The sequence below is a fragment of the Phycodurus eques genome, chromosome 23, assembly GCF_024500275.1.
Source record: "Phycodurus eques isolate BA_2022a chromosome 23, UOR_Pequ_1.1, whole genome shotgun sequence".
NCBI lineage: Eukaryota > Metazoa > Chordata > Actinopteri > Syngnathiformes > Syngnathidae > Phycodurus > Phycodurus eques.
The window spans coordinates 6,042,436-6,061,102 of record NC_084547.1 but is presented as its reverse complement, the minus strand read 5'-3'; the positions used below and the strand labels follow the sequence as shown (position 1 = coordinate 6,061,102).

General features: G+C 46.1%; 1 protein-coding gene across 5 annotated transcripts in view; it reads left to right on the top strand.

Moving 5' to 3' along the window:
- The window catches only part of LOC133398066 (protein phosphatase 3 catalytic subunit alpha), a 40,953-nt gene extending 22,513 nt beyond the window's left edge, over window positions 1–18,440 (top strand). For 2 of the 5 annotated variants that reach the window (XM_061669667.1, XM_061669663.1), the window contains 10 exons: window positions 869–1,008; window positions 2,284–2,361; window positions 3,226–3,320; window positions 6,277–6,402; window positions 6,485–6,556; window positions 7,628–7,654; window positions 8,026–8,110; window positions 9,107–9,204; window positions 11,654–11,683; window positions 16,786–18,440. In XM_061669667.1, the coding sequence (XP_061525651.1) occupies window positions 869–1,008; window positions 2,284–2,361; window positions 3,226–3,320; window positions 6,277–6,402; window positions 6,485–6,556; window positions 7,628–7,654; window positions 8,026–8,110; window positions 9,107–9,204; window positions 11,654–11,683; window positions 16,786–16,988 (954 nt within the window). In that variant the 3' untranslated portion in view covers window positions 16,989–18,440. The remainder of the gene's footprint in view (window positions 1–868; window positions 1,009–2,283; window positions 2,362–3,225; window positions 3,321–6,276; window positions 6,403–6,484; window positions 6,557–7,627; window positions 7,655–8,025; window positions 8,111–9,106; window positions 9,205–11,653; window positions 11,684–16,785) is intronic. The other 3 variants (XM_061669664.1, XM_061669665.1, XM_061669666.1) reach the window with 3 other exon arrangements.
- The last annotated feature ends 227 nt before the right edge of the window (window positions 18,441–18,667 follow it).

Here is an 18,667-nt window from a genome sequence, read left to right as displayed (position 1 = left end):
GCGGCATAGATTTGACCGTATTCAAGTGTCCGTCATGCGACCGGTCCAGTAAATCTGCAATGTGTTGTTTGCGAAGAACTCTCCATGTCTCAGCGCAACACCCCGTGCCTTGAAAAGTGGCTTTTCAAGGCACCGGGTTGATGACAACAATATGCAGCGATTATAGCCTTTTCAAACGCATGCATATTTGGGATGCTTGGAATTAGCCGCAGTGTTTTTATCATTGCCACGGTAACCATAGATCTGTAGTCTTAGTGGACAAGCCCGGACCCCTCAACGTGTCTGTTCGCACGGAAATGACTTCAAGGCGTGATGTGGCACGTTTGCTGCTCCAAAACAAATTTGTTGTTATTCCTTACTGCAGCATAACACCAAAATGGAATGATCACACACTTTCCCAAGTATATCAAATCCTGATTGCAGATGATGAAAAATCAAGCCATTCCCTCTGCTCTGGAACGTGGTGTTACTGCAGCCTGCTGAAACCACGCCCCGCTCCAATGTTACCTGTCAATCAAAGACCCCTACTAGCACCAGGGAAAATGGACGCGACTTTGTTCGGCATCTTTCTAATGCCAACACATAACTACACGTCGGAGCTGCCGTGACAAGATTTCTACTTAAAGCGTCCAGTGGCTGGAATATATTCCACCGAATCGTCGCAGAGCTTTTCCACACCTCGACGACGAGGCGCTCTAAAGCGGCCACGCCGGCCCAATGCCCGAGACGCCGGCTATTATGTCTGACTTCTATCCCACCTCCTTACTCTTCCGCCTTTCTTCGCGTCACGTGCGGACACTGACTGTATTTCGAACCAAATCTCAAAATGTGAGTGGAATTTGCTGACCGCCACTGTTTCCTTCCGCAGCTAGACAGATTCAAAGAGCCTCCGGCGTACGGACCCATGTGCGATTTGCTGTGGTCCGACCCGCTGGAAGACTTCGGGAACGAGAAGAGCCAGGAGCATTTCACGCACAACACGGTGCGAGGCTGCTCCTACTTCTACAGGTCCGTATTGCTAGCCGACATAGACAACTGGAGGATGCTCAGTGGGGCACGTTGTTTTTATTTTGACTACCTGACTAGTCTTGACTTTATAGCCGGACCCTACAGTATATTTGAGCCTACATAACGGTAATAAAAGCAACAACAAAAATCATCCTCCGTCACCCCCTTGGGCTTATAAAAACCCTTCCTGTCACATGGTCATCTCTCGCGTCTTCACATTGTTGATCCTTTTGTGAGACTGTATTGAGGATTTATGTAGCCCACATTAGCTTCAACGGAGTTGAGTAACTGAACAAACAGAGGAAATGCACGGAGCAGGCTGGGCCGGGGCCGCCACAGAATGTAATGAGCTGGCGCGCGGCCACGAGGCGCAGCACTCCCTCCTAATGCGTTCAGCAGCCCCTGCCGTTCGTTACGGCCCGACTGACGCTTCCTTGGCTGCGGCGTGCCTGCGGCGAGCCAGCGCAAGCAGTCAGAAATGTCTCCGGTCGCCAAGAATGCATTTTCTTCTGTGGCGAGCTAATATTGCGGATAGCCTTTACACATCCCGTTTCGGTGATGTCATGGCCGCGTTCACGGTGGCTTCCTACTCGTGGCAACCCTTTTCCCAAAATGTTAGGGACGTGCGGCTTTCAGGTATCGTGCACTACGACCTTAATAGGTGTGTTTAACCTCCTGACCTGTTAACTTTGGAATGTCCACCTATTGTTCTTACTGTCTGTGTCATATCGGTCAGTTTGTACATTACGCTTCGGACTCTGTCGAGGGAACAGTACTTCAACTTTTACAGCGTGATGACCGACAGATAAATATTTGCAAGGTGGTCTTAGCGATGCAACATTTTGGTGTTCACACCTCAGGTAGGGTTAACGGGTCTCAGCATTTTTTAATGATCCATTTTGAAGTTGATAACAGAATCTACTCATTATGGGGAAAGATATTCCAGATTAAGTTGACATTTGTGGAGTTAAATGAAGGTTTTCGCTCTCTCCGCATCAGTTTGCACACAGAACACACTCTAACAGTGCCAGGCGATGTTTTTTCTTCTCCCTCTTCCACAAACAGTGACTCATTTGTGACACTTGACATTTAAAATAAAAACCTCTGCTTGAAAATGTCCCGTCTGGTTGCAAGGTACGAGATTAGGAGCCTGTTGTATCCTTTATACTTTTCCTTTCCACTCTTTTTGTATTTCGTATAATGTGCCTCAGTCTGGCTGTTCTTGATATGCGAATAAACTGAATGCATTTCTTTTTGTTTCTTTTTATGCTGCAGCTACCCTGCCGTTTGCGACTTCCTACATCACAATAATTTATTATCGATCATCCGGGCCCATGAAGCGCAGGATGCTGGGTGAGTTGCGGGCGTCTTCGCTCATCGCGTGGCGGTGTATGACAAAAACAAAAAGCAGCCGGCGTGTTGCGAAAGGCCGATACATGACGAGAGCGCCTCATGTCGATTTTGTCGAGAAGTGAAGCACCCGAGCGTTTGATTACTGGGGTGGGTAGTGAGACAAAAAACCTTCAAATCACATCTCAGGCGGACGGGGAGCCAGTGCAAGTTGCCCAGCAATGGGGTCATATGGTTGAACTTTCTAGTCCTAGTCCGAGTTTTCCGAGTCCTAAGATCTAATTTAACAGCTTGCATTTGTTGGATCCAAAAGAAAGTCTCTCTCCATATGTTATGATTCTCGATTGAAGCCGTTGACTCGCTGGTTCATTTTTGAAACGGCTTTGGCTGAGGTCTGCGTTCTCCGAGTGCTCTTGTTTGTCATTGCACTTCTCCAACGTGCTCACGTGGGACACACGAGGCTGCCGCACAACCGCGAGTCGGCCGCATTTGCTTTGAAATGCTGCATCGACATTTTTTTTTTTACAAAAATGAAAAAGGCAATACTGCAAGGGTGCGATGCGGTGCGTAAAATATCTGCAGCAAAAGAATACCGTGCACCGAGCTCATTCAGCAGACTCCTTGAAAGTTGCCAGTGAGTATCACTTGTTTGCGCCGTGGTTACTTCACGTGCAAGAGCGGGACAGGGATTCAATCTCCTGGGGTGACATCGGGTCCCCCCTTGCCTACGCGTCGCCTCGCAAGACAAAGACGCCAGCGTCACCGTAAAAACAGTAGACCGCGCGAATCATATCCCGGAGGGGAAGCGGTGAGCAGCCAATCCTATTCGCAGTCAACTCATCCCCTCGTCTTCTTTTTCTTCACCAGATATCGCATGTACAGAAAGAGTCAGACCACTGGCTTCCCATCCCTGATCACCATCTTCTCTGCACCCAACTACCTTGACGTGTACAACAACAAAGGTAACCGCAGGTTTTGGAACTCGAGAAGCACAGCGCCCTAATCTTCCGAGCCGACACAAAGTACATGGCTTGTTCTTAGAGGAGTCTGTCGCTCATCGCTCACACGTCTGTTTTACGGCAAAAATGAAAGCAGGTGGGAGTGCTTTTAAAGAATGTATTGTAGCAAACCTGCAGTTGCGTTACGTTTTACAAGAATTTTCGGAGATCCAACTGTCTGTGAGACCATGATGGCGTCTGTGAATTTTGACTGGATGAGTGAGACGGGGGTGTGGCCAATGGAAGGGGAAAGAAGATGGTGGGTCTGCGGGAAAAAGGCTCAGTTTGAAGATTCGCTCATTATCCACATGAGAAATGCTACCGAATGAAGAGAATAGGCAATCCGAAATCAATTTACACAATGTAATGCGACGACTATTAGAATTTAGTTTGTAAATGTACAGCAGTTCTGTGCTTCTGATGGTGGTTTTCACTCGTTGAGCTCCTAAGTGACTGCAGTGGAGGCGGCGGAGTGTAGGTGTGTTTGTGTGTTTGTGTGTGTGTTTGTGTGTGTGCGTGCGTGCGTGCGTGCGTGCGTTGGGGGGTAGGGGAGTGAGGTTGGGGAGTCGGCAATATTGCTTGTGGTTTCAAATTAATGGAATGTTTTCTGCTGCATGAATATTGAGTGCACCCGAAAGCCAACAACCCTTAATGGTTTTTCTGCTTGGCTGTAATAAAAGCGAAATATCACAGGTTTCCGGAGCCAATATAATAATATAATAATAATCATAATCGTAATTTAAAAAAAAAACTGAAAAAACATCACCCCTTCGATCGCTATCGCTGGCTTTGGAATCGGCTCGTCAGAGCTTACGTAAGCGAATAAATGTCTTCCTCCTCTCTTGTTTTTGGAAGGCGAAATGGATTGATTGCGCATAAGTTAGGTTAAACTGATCCCTTCCTGGCGTCTTTCATTTGGCTTGGCGGCAGGTACGCGCAAAGGGGGATTCATTCCAGGCGGCCCCCACACCCCGACAGAGGAGTATTATTCCGCCCGTCTGCGATCACTCTGGCCGTGAGCGGGCTTCCCTTCTGTCTCTCTGCTTTGACACATGAAGAACAATGCGACGTTGCGCGGGGAACGCCAACTGGATCGCACCCCGTTGATATTTATCGTGCCTGTCGGACATTTCACAATGACGTCGCACGTAATACGATTTAATTGTGACCTGTCGTGGAGGTTTCAAAAAGGTGAAAACAAAACCACACTCAAGCCAGTTATACAATATCAAATATTCACGGATGCAAATGATAGCAGATAATAATTTCAACCTCCAAGCTACACCTTGCGGACCCCAATTTGAGAAGCCCCGGCCAGTAGGACTGGAAAGAGTCCAACTATAATTAGAACAATACCATGAAGTGATGTTACAGCACAACAAGCGCTCTTATTAATCAGTCAGGACGGCGGTGTGCGCGCGCACTTCACCACGGCAAAACTAAACCAGTGCAACCTGATCCAGGAGCCTTGTGGGACACATGCGACCCGCATGAAGTCACGCCAGGATGTTGGGAATCTCCGCAGCTCTCACAGCACAAGTATTAACAGTGGCCGTTACCGGGGAAATAGGCTTGAGGCACTCCTGTATTAATAATTAATGAGCAGACGTAGCATCTCGGTGTTGCCGTGGCAGCGGCCCCCCCCCCCCCCCCCCCCCACACACACACACACACACACACACACACTCTCTCTTGTTTTCAGTGTCTGCTCAGTAGAGACACCTAGTGGCTGTTATGTGCCATTAAATTTAGCAGCACGGGGCCCTCCTACCAAGAAGTGACATTTGTTTTTACAACGTCCAAAATAAACAGCGGGACATGTTTGTTTTTGTACAGCGCAGGTTGTCGGGGGGTCCTGTTCCTTTAAAGGCGATCCGCTTTGAGGGAGCGCTGACCTTAACGTCTGCCTCGTCACCAGCCTCCATGGCTGCGTTCAATCAAGCGCCGCCTTGATGATGTTCGTGCACTATCGAATGTTTATGCAAGGGCTACGCACGCGCGCAATGGCCGCGTGCGGTGTCACGTGTAATACGCAAGTCAAACAAAGTAACCTGGTAACCATTTGCTTGCGTTTGCCATGATCATCAAACAGCTGTGAACATTTCCCCTGAGGTGTATTGAGAAAAAGATGGGACGGGAGCTTTGATTTATCCCTCCCAAACGATTTCAACTTATTATAACACACGCACAGGCTGAGGTAAATCCTAACTTAGCCGGATGCGTTTTGTGTTGCTAGCGAGCAGCCAGCAGCTCTGATGACTTGCTATTCCCACCGCGGGGAGGGGGGCCGGGGGCGGGAAAGTCCCCTGCGGCGACCAAGCGGCGGTGTCCGTTTACGCTCGATCCGGACTGCTCGCCTGGCAGTTTTCGGCATTGCTCGTACGCCCCTCGGCGCCCTCTGTGCTCCCTCAATGGAGGCAGAGGTCGCGTGCGTTTTTCGATGAGTGTGGAAATGGCGCATTATCATAGGAGCTATTTCGGAAAAACATCCGCAATTACAAGATCAAATTCATCTCGACCTGTATCTCGCCTCACTATTTTCACTCCTTATTGTCTATAAAAACGACCAGACTTTCGAAATGCGGCACGACCCCTGCAGAGTTTTGCAAGACGCTTGAGCCTTCAAGAGAGTTCCTAGATTTGTTATTTTATTATTATTATTTTCATGGCTTCAAATTGGTTGATGGTGCGTCAAAATAACAGGCGATGGAAAACAGTGGTAAAAGTCGAAGCACTGGTCCAACTCCACATCTCTCGCTCTGTGTCTCTTTTGTCGCGTGATGACTGCGGAGTTTGAAAGAAGTAACCATTTTGACAAAGTAAGGCGTAGAAAGTACAGATGAACTTGGTTACTTCCCGCCGCTGCCGTCGACGATCCGAAAGCATCTTGAACAAACGGCACCCTCATTGTTTCTTGCAGCGGCCGTGCTGAAGTACGAAAACAACGTGATGAACATCCGACAGTTCAACTGCTCGCCTCACCCTTACTGGCTGCCCAACTTCATGGACGTCTTCACTTGGTCGCTGCCCTTCGTCGGCGAGAAGGGTCGGCCGGCATTCGTATTTCCCCGATGTTTCTTTTCATATAGCTTGACGAGACTTGTCATATTTGTTCCTCCCCTCCGCAGTGACGGAGATGCTGGTGAATGTCTTGAGCATCTGCTCCAACGACGAGCTGACGACCGATGAGGAGCTGGATGGTAAGCCGGGTTCCACGCACAATTCTGACGCGATACGTGACAGAGGTCACGTGACTTGCGACTAAAGCGTATTAATGACTGCACTCGATTTTGGTTTGGCGTTAATGGGACTTGACAAGTCTTGCCTGTTTACATCTAGAATTCTGTAGCAGGATCAGTGTTGTACTGTTATGGATTCATGAAGCAATATGATGGACTGTACATCTTCGCCACTCAGCCCACGACTTCATCACAGCCATGAAAATATACAGCACGTCATCACGACCTCCATATTTGTTCATACAACAGTAAGCGCCACTTGTTAGTTAACAGTAGTAAGCCACAACAAATTGGGATTTGGTTGTGTATGGAATCCGTTTTTTTCGGCTCCGCCGACACAAATCGCAGCGAACGGCGGCGTTGGCCGAAGAGTTCGCGCTTAGCACGCCGTGCTAACTTGCCAAAGCGCACCATCAACGTTGACCCGCAAAATGAAACGAATGACGCTTGTATTATTGAGTTAGCGTTTGTACACTTCGCGCGTCATTTGATAACTCGGCCTGCTTGAAATTTGGTGGGGACTCGACTTGCTAAATTGTTGCCACAGCAACTTGAGAGCTACTTGAAACTTGAAAGTTAAGACTTGAGACTTTCTTGGGACTTCGCGTACATTTGACTTATCCGGGCCCCGTCACTGATCGTGGCGGCCATTTTGTCCCACATTTCTGGTCCGCCAAACAGGAAGTTGGTGTTCTCTCCAATTTCTTTTGGTCCTCTCCTCCTGAAAGCTTCTGTCACTAATTTTCCACGGTTGCACTGCGGTACATTTCAAATCACGACCTGTTTTTCTTTTTCTTTCCCACAATCATTTCCTCTCCCTCATGCTGTGTTGTCACATTCTCGTTTGTACTTCATCTAATTTCTCTTCTCTGTTTTCCAGAGTTTTTGTGTTGAAGGCATCGCTTTTCTTTGCGCTTGCCGTGCTCTCTTTGCTTTCCCTTCCTCTTCGCCGCCTCTTTCATGCTGCAGCCATCCACTGACTTCTCTATCCCCTTTTTCTTGTCTCCTCTTCTGGGGGTGTTTCATGCGAAGGACAGCTAATTTATCCCCCCAAAAAAGGTACAAACACGAGCCGTGCCGGTGTGTGCTGCAGGTTTGTCAGGTGCTTGGCCTCCGCGTTGCACAAGAAACTAACCCGTGACCGAGGCTCGTCATTGTGCCTTAGATCAGGAAAACATTGAAATGTTTCAATTAGGACTCCATTAGTACCCTGACTTACGAGTTTAAGTTGTTCTATGACCAAGCTCTTAACTCAGTTTACGATGTTTGCGAGATTCTTTTGATTGAGTGATGACGTAACAGCGGTGGCATGTATGCGCCGTTGCTGTGATGTGTGGCTCAACTTGAAAAGCGCAGTCACATCGTTCCCCGACTTGGGAAATGCGCGTACGTGAGCGGCGGCTGATCGTTTGTGACGTCTGGCCTCGCAGGTGCCACGGCTTCTGCACGCAAGGAAGTCATCCGCAACAAGATCCGCGCCATTGGGAAGATGGCCCGGGTATTCTCTGTGCTCAGGTAACACCCCTCGCTACCTTTTTTGTGACATAGAATGCGTTCCGATGACTCTGTGTCAAGCTATAAAAACTCACAGAGGCAACTTTTAGTTTGTTTATTTGTCCGGGATGGAAAACATTCACCTGAATAATACGGTAGATATGCTCTGTGCCAGATTACAGTTTTGCAGCTAATTTCCATCTGACGGGGAAGAAAAAAAAAAAGTAGGAGAAGAGTAGAAAGGTTAAGACACGCGCGCGTATACACCTCATTCACACCGAAACGGAAACAAAGTGCATTAGTCAAATATTACACGCAAATATACATTTCTCACAACTAAATACTACTGTAAGTGTAAACTGCAAAACCCCCAATCTAACCAGGATGAAATAGGACAAATGAAGGCAAAATATGCTTATTTATCTGCCAAATTATTTGTTCCTAGCAGGCAGTTGAAGAAGAGCATTTTGCTGACATAAAGCCTTTTTTCCACTTTGACTTTTCCCCCCCCTCTTCGCTCTTCTGCCATTCTCGCCGTGACGCGAGCCCGATCCCGGCCGAGAACGAGGCGCTTTAAGCGGCCTCGCCAGCGACCGAACACCGATCGATTAAAGCGCTGCTTCTGTTTCCCCCCCCCCCCCCCCCCCCCCCAAATTGATAAGTGCAATCATTAGGCAAGCTAACATGGCTTGCTAGGAATCGAATTACTGTGCTTTTCGATTCCCATCCCTTGCCATAATTCTATAGCTCAAGGTAATACACTAGTTTTAAGACATTGGTGGGGTATAGATAGATAGCCTAATTGCATTATTGCTTGTCCTTTTAACTTAACATCACAATAGCAATAACAAATAAAATGTGTGCTTGCTAAACATTTTGCTTTTTATTGATGTCTGTGTAAAGTCCACAAAAGTTGAATCGAGGCAACCGGACACCATCTAGGTTTTTTTCCATTATTTGCAAAGGGTTGTGTAATTTTGAGCGCTAAGTGCCGTACTGTGCGTGTTTGTACGTCAGAGAGGAGAGCGAGAGCGTGTTGACGCTGAAGGGCCTCACCCCGACGGGCATGCTACCCAGCGGCGTGCTGTCCGGAGGCAAGGAGAAGCTGCAGAACGGTAAGCCCGCATGTGCACCACCGGAAGGAGGTGGCACCACCTCGCACACTAACGGGGCCCGCGCCCGCCGCCCGGTGCGTGACTCTCGGCGGAAGGAGCTCGATTCACACCCGAGTCATGTCTACGGAGATGTGTTGTGTCATTTGCTAACATATGAAAGTCTCAAAGGAGCAAAATAGTGTACGTTGTACATCCTTGTCTGTTCTACCGGTTGGCGTTCAAATATCATCTATCTCTCCTTTCTTTTTTCTCTCTCCCTAGAAACCGCAGGTATATTTGGTTGTGCAAGTATTCCACCCCCTCCCCATTTTGTGAGACCACTTTAGATGTCCCGCTCACCCTCTCATGTTGAATTCCAAACATCTCCACCAATTTGCCATGAGAAACTGTCATGTTTTTATTTGAGGAAGAGAAAAAAAAAAAAAAAAAAAAAAAAAGGCAACTACATTAGTAGTTTGGATCTCAGCAGTAAACAAACGTAGATGTCTGATGTGAGTGGATGGTTGGGAATGGGCGAGCAGTTGCGAATGGAAGGGGAGGTGACTGCCTTTTTGTCCGCAAAACCAAGCAGGAATCTGGTCCACTTGGCTCACGAACAGTGAATACGAACATTTGCAAAAGCAGTAATGTGCACTTGATTGCTGTTTGGACTGCCTCAGTCCTGAACATCTTGTATAGAACAGGGGTTCTCAAACTTTCGGGGTCCAGAGAAGTTTTTGTCATAATCCAAACGCCAATTAACCCCAACTACCATGTGCACCGATAAAATCCAAACAGGAATTAAAAAAATTGCCTCAAGTCATGAAGTAACGAAGTTACGATGGAGTAAAAAAAATGTAATCTTTCCAAGAATCAGGACACATTTTGTCAGGGCAAATGATCTTAATATTACAAGGGCGGAAAGTCATATTTGAACAAGTGTATTTCAAAACTACAACTTCATTCCCATGATATGGCGTCTTTTATTCTGGTACAATATTCTTCCCAAATAAATATGCCATTTGTTCTCAAAACAAAATTTGCCGAATCGTTTCCATTTGCGTGTTGTAACTCTCGCAAATCGATTTTTGTCTTTTTTTCAACTCTAAATCTGTTATTACACATATTGGACTTCTATGTCATTGTAACTCCTCATTTGAGGAAAATAACAGGAGTGAGTGTTTAGCACAGAGAAATACCTGAAATATAGATAAATATATTTCTACTAGCTTGTTGACACTCAGCATTACAGATGATTCAAAAAAAAAAAAAAAAAAAAAAATCAAATAAAAAAATCAACAAATAGCATCAAAAAATAAATTGCACTAACAGGACTGAGTTGAGATTTCAAACTCTAACTCGTAACTGAAATATGAGCGACAGTAGTATACAGAACAATAAATGAGCAAACTTACTTTTGGCCTTTCCGTGGGCTGCACAGCAACTTCATGTGGCACTTGCGGAAGATTCCGAATTTTGAACAAAATAATGATTTTGGCTTTTTTAAAAGGTATAGCTGGGATAAGGAGTTACACCAATAGGTAAAAAAAAAAACCAAGCCTCTAAATGCTTCAATTTCCCGGTCACGTTTGAGAACCCCTGGTCTAGACAAAGCAGGGCCTGGCAGCTGCAGCATGCCGACGAAGGTGTCCAAATAGTACAAAAACGCAAACCTCGAGTCCTGTTTGAGGCCGAGCGAGGTTCCCGGATTCCTGTCGCACATCGGAGACGGTCAGATGACCGGACGCCGGCGTGCCGCTCCGCATTGTTGACGTCGTCGTCGTCCTCGTCCTCCCGTCTGTATTTGTCTCCTTGTGCCGTTTGTCCGCTCAATGTCGTGCCATCGACGCGCCGGTTTCGATGCCAAACGGACTGGTAAGTGACGGACGCGGGGCGGGTGGTCCTCGCACTTTTGATCCGGCCTCCTCAAAAGATGCGGCGCCGTGCCGTCCGACTTCCCGCGCCGCCGCTTTACGTGTGCGTCCTCTGGTGTCGTGTTCGTCCGTGCTTCGTGAGAGAACGCCCGGGAGGAGCGGGCCGGCCCGAACGTGCGTCGCCCGCTTCCCCTCTGGCAGAAGGCGCCACCTTCCGGGATGTGCCGCGTAGGCCAAAAATTACATTTTGCTCACACACACACACACACACACGCACGCACACAAACAACACGCTCACACTTAGCAACCCATCTTTGGCCAAAGGAAAGAACGATATGGGTGTGTGCGAGATTTGGGGGTGTACGTCTGAGTGTTTTGGGGTGAGCGTGAGAGAGAAATGTTGTTTTTGGCCCGTACGGCACTTGATTTCTCTCTCTGGCTTCTGTTCACTAACCGGTCGTACTGTACGTGTGTGTGTGTGACAAGAAATGTGGAGATAATCCGTGCTGTCGACGTTGGTTGTGCTCATTGACAAAATGACCTCCTCTTTGCTCCCCTCTCTCATTGGTTTCGCAACCCCCTCTTCTTCTCTTCAGCTACTATTGAAGCTATTGAGGCAGACGAAGGTAAATAACGAGGTCCGGCGGCCCTCCTCTGTTGCACTGCGCAGGGGGCTGTGCGGGATTTTCCTCCATCTCGCCGGTGCTTGAGTAGCGCGTGTCGGGTGTCTGGCTGGACGGACGTGTGGCGTAGTGGTAGTTGTGAGCGAGACGTGCGTGGGAAGCCCCGTGGCCACGCGTGTTTGAAAGGGGAACCGCTTTAGAGAACACATTTTGGCAAAATCCCTTCGATTGGCTCGAAACCGCCCGGGGGCCATACTCAGAAAATTCAAGTGTTGAAAGATGGCACCATTTTTATTTTTTAATTTTATTTTAATACTAAAGTGAAAAAGTTGCAAGATAACACACTGAATTTTTTTGTAATGTAAAAAAAAAAAAAAAAAAAAAAAAACGTTAAATATCATTTTACCATTTAGTCTTTTTATATATCTATCAATATATCTATCTATCTATATCTATCTATATATATATATATATATACACACACACACACACAGCGGTGCCTTGAGATACGTTAGTTTCTCCAGATCCGAGGCAGCTTTTTGTTTTGACTTGCAAGCATCAACTATATATTGGCAGTGAACTCACTTCACAACAAGACAAAAAAACCACTTCAAGCTGTTCACTGGCACTCCCAGTTGAAGTTGACTGTCAAACTAATCATAAAATAAAACGAGCAGATAACTTTGTTTTCACGTCTGCTAGCTTAATGGTAACATATAATCGCGGCCAAAGTCGGACATCCTTGCAGTCAACACAGCAAGCCAGCATTGTGATAAGATGCCGCCATGAGTCTCCGCAACTTCCCCTTTGAAACCACCCAAGCAGTTGTGCCTTGTTATGGCTTTAACGTTCCGATCGGTTGCTTATCGCAAGCCATTTGAGCATTTATTCCATATCCTCGATATCTAGCGTGAGGATATCAAGGATTTGGGATCAACGTGCCAACGACTTTCCATGTCCGCTCCCTGCTTGGCCACTTGGGCGAGAACAACCTCAACTGCGTGCCAAATAGTAGTTTCCCAAGCTGCTATTTGCGCGCTTACTTCCTGGCCGGCAGCGGAGCCGCGGCGCGGGGGCTTTCCTCGGCGTCCTCCCCGACGCGCTTCCTCTGTGGCCCGGCTGCGGCGTGTGCTAATAACCTGCGTCTGACCTTGCTATGCAGCAACGCAGCTAGCCGGCACTCGCGTGTCCGTGCGTCCGGAAGTCGTTCCGGTGTTTCCTCCACGGCCTCGGTATCCAGCTTAAGCTTCCGCTACTAGTACGCCCTTTGTCCTCACTAGTAAGACACTTTTGGCTGACGAGTACGCAATTAAACCTGACTACTAAACCATTGTGCTGCACGAGTAGCACTACTAGGCCCAAGTAGTCAGCATGTGTCCCGCACTAGTAGCCTCCTGGACCCTATTAGCGCCAAAATGCCCACAACTAGTTTTGCCAGAACAGTAACACGCAGTTGTCCCACTAGTAGGGCTCGAACCAATTAGTCGACTTTAGCACTCTGCAATGACCGTTAGGGCTTGAAGTCGATTGATCGGCAATACAGTATAGTGGACGCCGCTGTTGGGAAATTCTCTTTTACGTGGAAATTTTAGTCGTGCGACCAGCGCACATCTAGTGCTTCACTTGTAGACGTCAACCAGTGCACAGTTTTGTCTCACTGGGATTATGTCGTTGTCCTACTCGTGAACAAATGTCGTTCATGGTGGGAAAAAAAACATTTGAGTAAAACAAAGTTGTTCAACTAGTGCGCCCTACTTGTGTAAGACAATTCAGTCTTCTCGTAGAACTACTAGGGCTCACTAGTAGTCTGTGTCATACTGGTAATGTGTTTTCCACTACTGTATTTCATCAATTATCTGCACACTAGTAGTATAACTACATGTTACCAGTGAGACAAAACTGTCCACTAGTTGACGTGTGCATTATTTCTACCACCAGTAAGGCGCGAGATGTTAACTGATTGAATTTTATAATGTCACACTAGTAGTACTAATAAGACGCAGTTGTCAATCTGCACAGTTTTGCCTCACTAGCATCATGTACTTGTTCTAATAGTATGCCAGTGTTGTCCTACAAGTATGCGGAAATGTTATACAGTAGTGGGAAAATGTTACTAGTAAGACACAGTTTTACTTGTGTGCTCCTGTTGTTTAAGACAATTCAGCGCACTAGTAGAATAACTAGGGCACACTGTATGACATAGCTGCACACTAATAGGACGACTTTGGCATTCTAGGAGGACAAAAATACTGTACATGTTATTTGAGAGGCAAAACTATGCACTCCGTGACATCTGTGCGTTGCTTGTAGGATTAGAGATTATTATGATGATTATCCTCGTGAGGACAAAGAGCGTACTAGTGCACGGACCCTCGGCTGGATATGAAGGCAAGGTGACAAAGGCTGAAACGGTTTTCCACTTTGAGGACGTCTAGCCTTTTATGAAATTTGGACGTAGCAAAATATGAATGATTGGACTCCTCTAGCGCCCCCTTAAGCATTTCAGGTAGTAGTTCCTCCCCGACGGCAGTTTGCTGCATCCTCCAAGCAGACGAGCCAAGTGGTTAGCACCCCGCGTGAGCTCTGGTCTCAACGTGGTTCTAGTTTGTGGACGTGAATGTCTCAGTGGGCTCCACTGCTCTTTTCTTTCCTTCCCTCGTCTTTGTCTCCCATTATTATTCCCCCCTTCTTCTCCTTTTTTTTTTTTTTTTTTTTTTTTTTTCTTCTTCTTCTTCCCCCAGCCTGTGACGTGTCGGGTTCCGTCTGGACTCCTCGGGCGTCTTTTGAAAATGAGCAGCGCGCGCACCCAAATGATGTCGCGCGTGGTGGTCCGTTCGCCTCGATGCCAGACGGGACCGACGCGGCGCTCACTGAGGGATTTCGGAAATCCTCCGTCTAGTGCCGCTATTTAAATTCAAAGTGCTTTTTTTCTGTAAAAACATAAAGGATTGAGATTTAAAGCGACTTTTGATGTGCATACTAGTTAATTTCAATTCCGTCTCAACGAGAAGTACGTCGCGATGCCTGTGGTCTACACTGGCGCGGAAACAAGACTTGCGAACATTTCGAGGTGCCTGACGAGGTCGAACGCTGCGAACACAGAAATGATACAAACGCAAAACAAAAATGCTGCAAATACCAAAAGCACACAAAACCCCACAACAAACCCCAAATTCCCGCTTATGTCTTCCTATGTCCTTTTGAAATATTTGTCCAGAATCTTTACGATACAGCAAAAAAATGGCATTTTTTGGAATGTTTTTAATGATCAAAATAGCACTCCTTAATATGCGATTTGATCAAAAACACATGGTAATAGCACCATTAAATAGATTGTACAGAATTAAAACCGTTGGTTCGTCATGACTAATTCATTGCGGCTCCTTCTGGTGTGCACGATGTGGCCTCCGGGGGCGGTGTAATACACTCACGCAGACGTAAACCAAGAACTACTGTGAGTGACTCAGTAAGCTGCAGTAATATTTGTCATTTGAATATATGCCTGTGAATCATGTTACATTGTCTGTCTACACGGATGCTACTCTTTAGCCTGTCTATCGCGTTTTCCAATTTCTGTTAGCATTGAGCTAGCAGACTGTAAAACAAAGGTTGTTTAATTGACACGACGTAACTCCAAATTGTTGCTTGTTGTGTCGCGACTTGAGTTCACCGCCACATTATAACGCTCGTAGCTCAAATTTGAGAAACGACGGCTCGTATCTTGAAAAACTCGGAAGTCGTGCCACTGGTATCTCACGGCGCCTGTGGTGAGCAAGTCTTTAAAAAAGACATCAAGAAAAATACGCTTCGGTTTGGTGGAGTGAATCCGCAGCATTTCTTTGTCTTGTTTTTGTTTTGGGGTTTTGTGTGTGTTTGGTATTTACAGCATTTTTCTTTTGGTTGCGTTTTTGCTTGTGCTTTGTTTCTGTGATTGCAGCACTTTTTTTTCCTGCCGCCTTTTTCTGTTGTTTGTTTTCTGTGTTTTTTTTTTGTTTTGTTTTGTTTTTGGTTTTGTGGCATGTTTGCCCTTGTCAGCCACCGTAGTCCAGTGGCATTTAAAAGTAATACATACTGTAATGGGGGGGGGAGCAATTAATTGACATCCCCTTCGTTAATCTGGGAAATGTGCTCAAATGTCCAACCCGAGAAATAACTAGATGTAACTCAAGGTCCCTAGTTAAGATGTTTTTTGTGTGTGTGTCAAAAGGTGTCTGGCTCTTTGGAGTCAGCCAGTACTTATTTCCCCAAAATGTTTTCGATTTTTATAAAGGCCTATGACGACACACATACTTCCGGGTGACAAAAACGCCGATAGCACCACTTGTAAACAAACCCTTATGTCATTTGAGCGAGGCAGGGGTTTGAGAAAACAGGGTAAATGGCTGAAAATGATGATTTTAGCTTACCGCCATTGTTTGAATGTGTGACGTCAGTCGAAAAGAAGGCGTTCGCGTGGTCAGTGGCTTGCAAAGAAACCCCAACGTCGACCATAATTTACATTTCAAAAGGTAAGTCGATTCAAATATAGACAATATAATATTCACAGGCATATATTCTTTATCCTCTGCATAAAACAACTCCTATTACTGTAGCTTTCGGAGTTGTGCCCGTCAGCATATACGGCATAGCCGCGTCTCTATCGCACTGACCCCAGGTGGCCAACGTGCTCACAATAAAGAGCCACACAAGAAAAGATATGATATGATATGATATGATAAGATATGGATATACGTGGAGACGGTCGCAGTTGCTCAGTAAGACGCTGTATTTATGACATGCGCTCGATTTATCCTGCTCACCCACAGGTTCCGCTGGATTCGTTTAGATTTGTTTTTTTTTAAGTAAATGGAAGAAAAAAACCAAAACCTTTTGTGCTATTTCTAGCAGCGCAAATGTTTGTCATTGATTTCAGTTCGAGTCAGCTATCATCACTTTCTGCCACCCGGAAGTACCACGGCGCCTCTTGTTTACAAACATTGGGGAAAAGTCTTCAGCGAGGGGGTACGAAAGGGGGGGGGGGACCCACTACTTGGGGGGGGAATTTTGTGCTGTTCTTTGTCCTTCTCTCTCCGGAAATCACAGCCGGTGGTCCTTTTTCTGTGCAGCCATCAAGGGCTTCTCGCCCCAGCACAAGATCACCAGCTTCGAGGAGGCCAAGGGCCTGGACCGCATCAACGAGAGGATGCCGCCGCGACGGGACGCGCTGCCCTCGGACGCCAGCCTCAACTCCCTCAACAAGGCGCTGTCCTCGGAGACCAACGGCACGGACAGCAAAGGAAGCGCCAGCGGCGGCGGAGGCATCCAGTAGAGGCCCTCTGGCACGCTGGGCCGCGGGGGAGGGGTGAGAGGTCGGCGGGGGGAGTGGGGGTAAGGCATGTATGGGTCACGCTGGGGAGGTGGGTGTCATGTCACTTGCTAGTCTTTGGATATGCCTTCAGATTATTGCTAAATTATTGCTCAAAGCGCTGGGAGGCGCCCGTGCGCTTGGTTGGACGGCGTTCCGCACGCAGTATGCGAGAGAGAGAGAGAGAGAGAGAGAGAGAGAGCGGATGGCTATTTTTCTTTTCTTCTTGGAAAACCCTTGCTTATTTACCTTCTTACTAACTATTGTACGTTTACAAAAACACAGCACTAAAAAGGACAGAACATGAGATGCCGTTTTTAAAAATGTAAGGGTGTACAAACTAATTAAGAACTATTTATTGATTTTTTTTTTCTCTCTTAAAATAGCTCTGAAATAAATTAGGCAGTCTTAAGAAGAATGTTGTGGAAATGCCAAATAATGGAACGTTTTATGGTTATGTACATATTACGCTTACCTCAGGTTCTTTTGGTGTGTGCTTTGACCTGATTTTAAATTTTTGTTTTTTTCCTTCTGTAAAATGGCTCAACAACTCGACAATGAATACCTATTTTCTTGAGTTTCATAACTGGAATTTACATTTACCTATCATTTGCTAATACGTTTGCTTGTCTCTTTGTTTTTGGAAGGGAAAGTTAGATTTATTCAGGCAGGCTTGTTGGAAATGAGTGTTCATTTTCTCTTTTTTAAGTATTACGAACAAAGGAAGAGTAGGAAAACTATATTGTGTGAAAAGAAAAAAAAGAATAAAGCGTCTGCCTATGCATGTTTTATAAAAGTCAAAGAACTGAAAAAGAAATTCTGAATGATAAATATTTGAACTATATTGCTCTTTCTCGAACATACACACTACTGGAAATATTTACCTGCATATTTTCAATGAACACCACAATGCGCTATGCCTTCTTTTTTGAGATGACGACGACTCCTGTTTTTAAGCGGCGCTTGTACGTGCACACAGTCCAATTAAGCATGTTTGACAAATCTTGTGAGGTGTGTGGTTACAACGTGGAGCTGAAAAATGCATGATTAGCCGTTCTTGTCATAGAAGAGGTTTCAAATTTTAAGGAAAAAAACAAAAAAACATTGCTTTTGTTCAGTTTTGTAAATGTGCCACAGAAATTGTCATTTGGTTCTTCAATTCTAATGATTATTGTTATTATTTGGAACTCTGCTTTGTATATCAGTTACAGGTTTGATACTGCTCAATACTTTAAACAAAAATATGTGGATCTTTTTTAAGAAACTGCTTAAGTGCCCGAGTAATTCACTACACGACATGAAGCCTTGCTTTTTGTAATTTAACTTCAAAACTGTTGGCAGATGAGGCATGCACTTGCAACTATGAAAAACTAGTATTTTATATAACTGTTCAATAAAACTGTGCATGAATTTCAACCTGAACAATCCTGTTTGACTTGCTTTGCCTCCACTCTTGTTCCCATTTCGATGAGATGAAGCAGCAAATTTGGTCTTTGTAGATGCAATCAATAATGCAGTGGCTTTCCATCGTGGAGACGCTCCACCAGACTCGGCTCTGATATTGAAGGCGTTTATCTTCAGAACAACCAGGAGGACTTCACTCCATCACATCTGAATCCATGTGCGAAGAGGGGGAGGCAGAG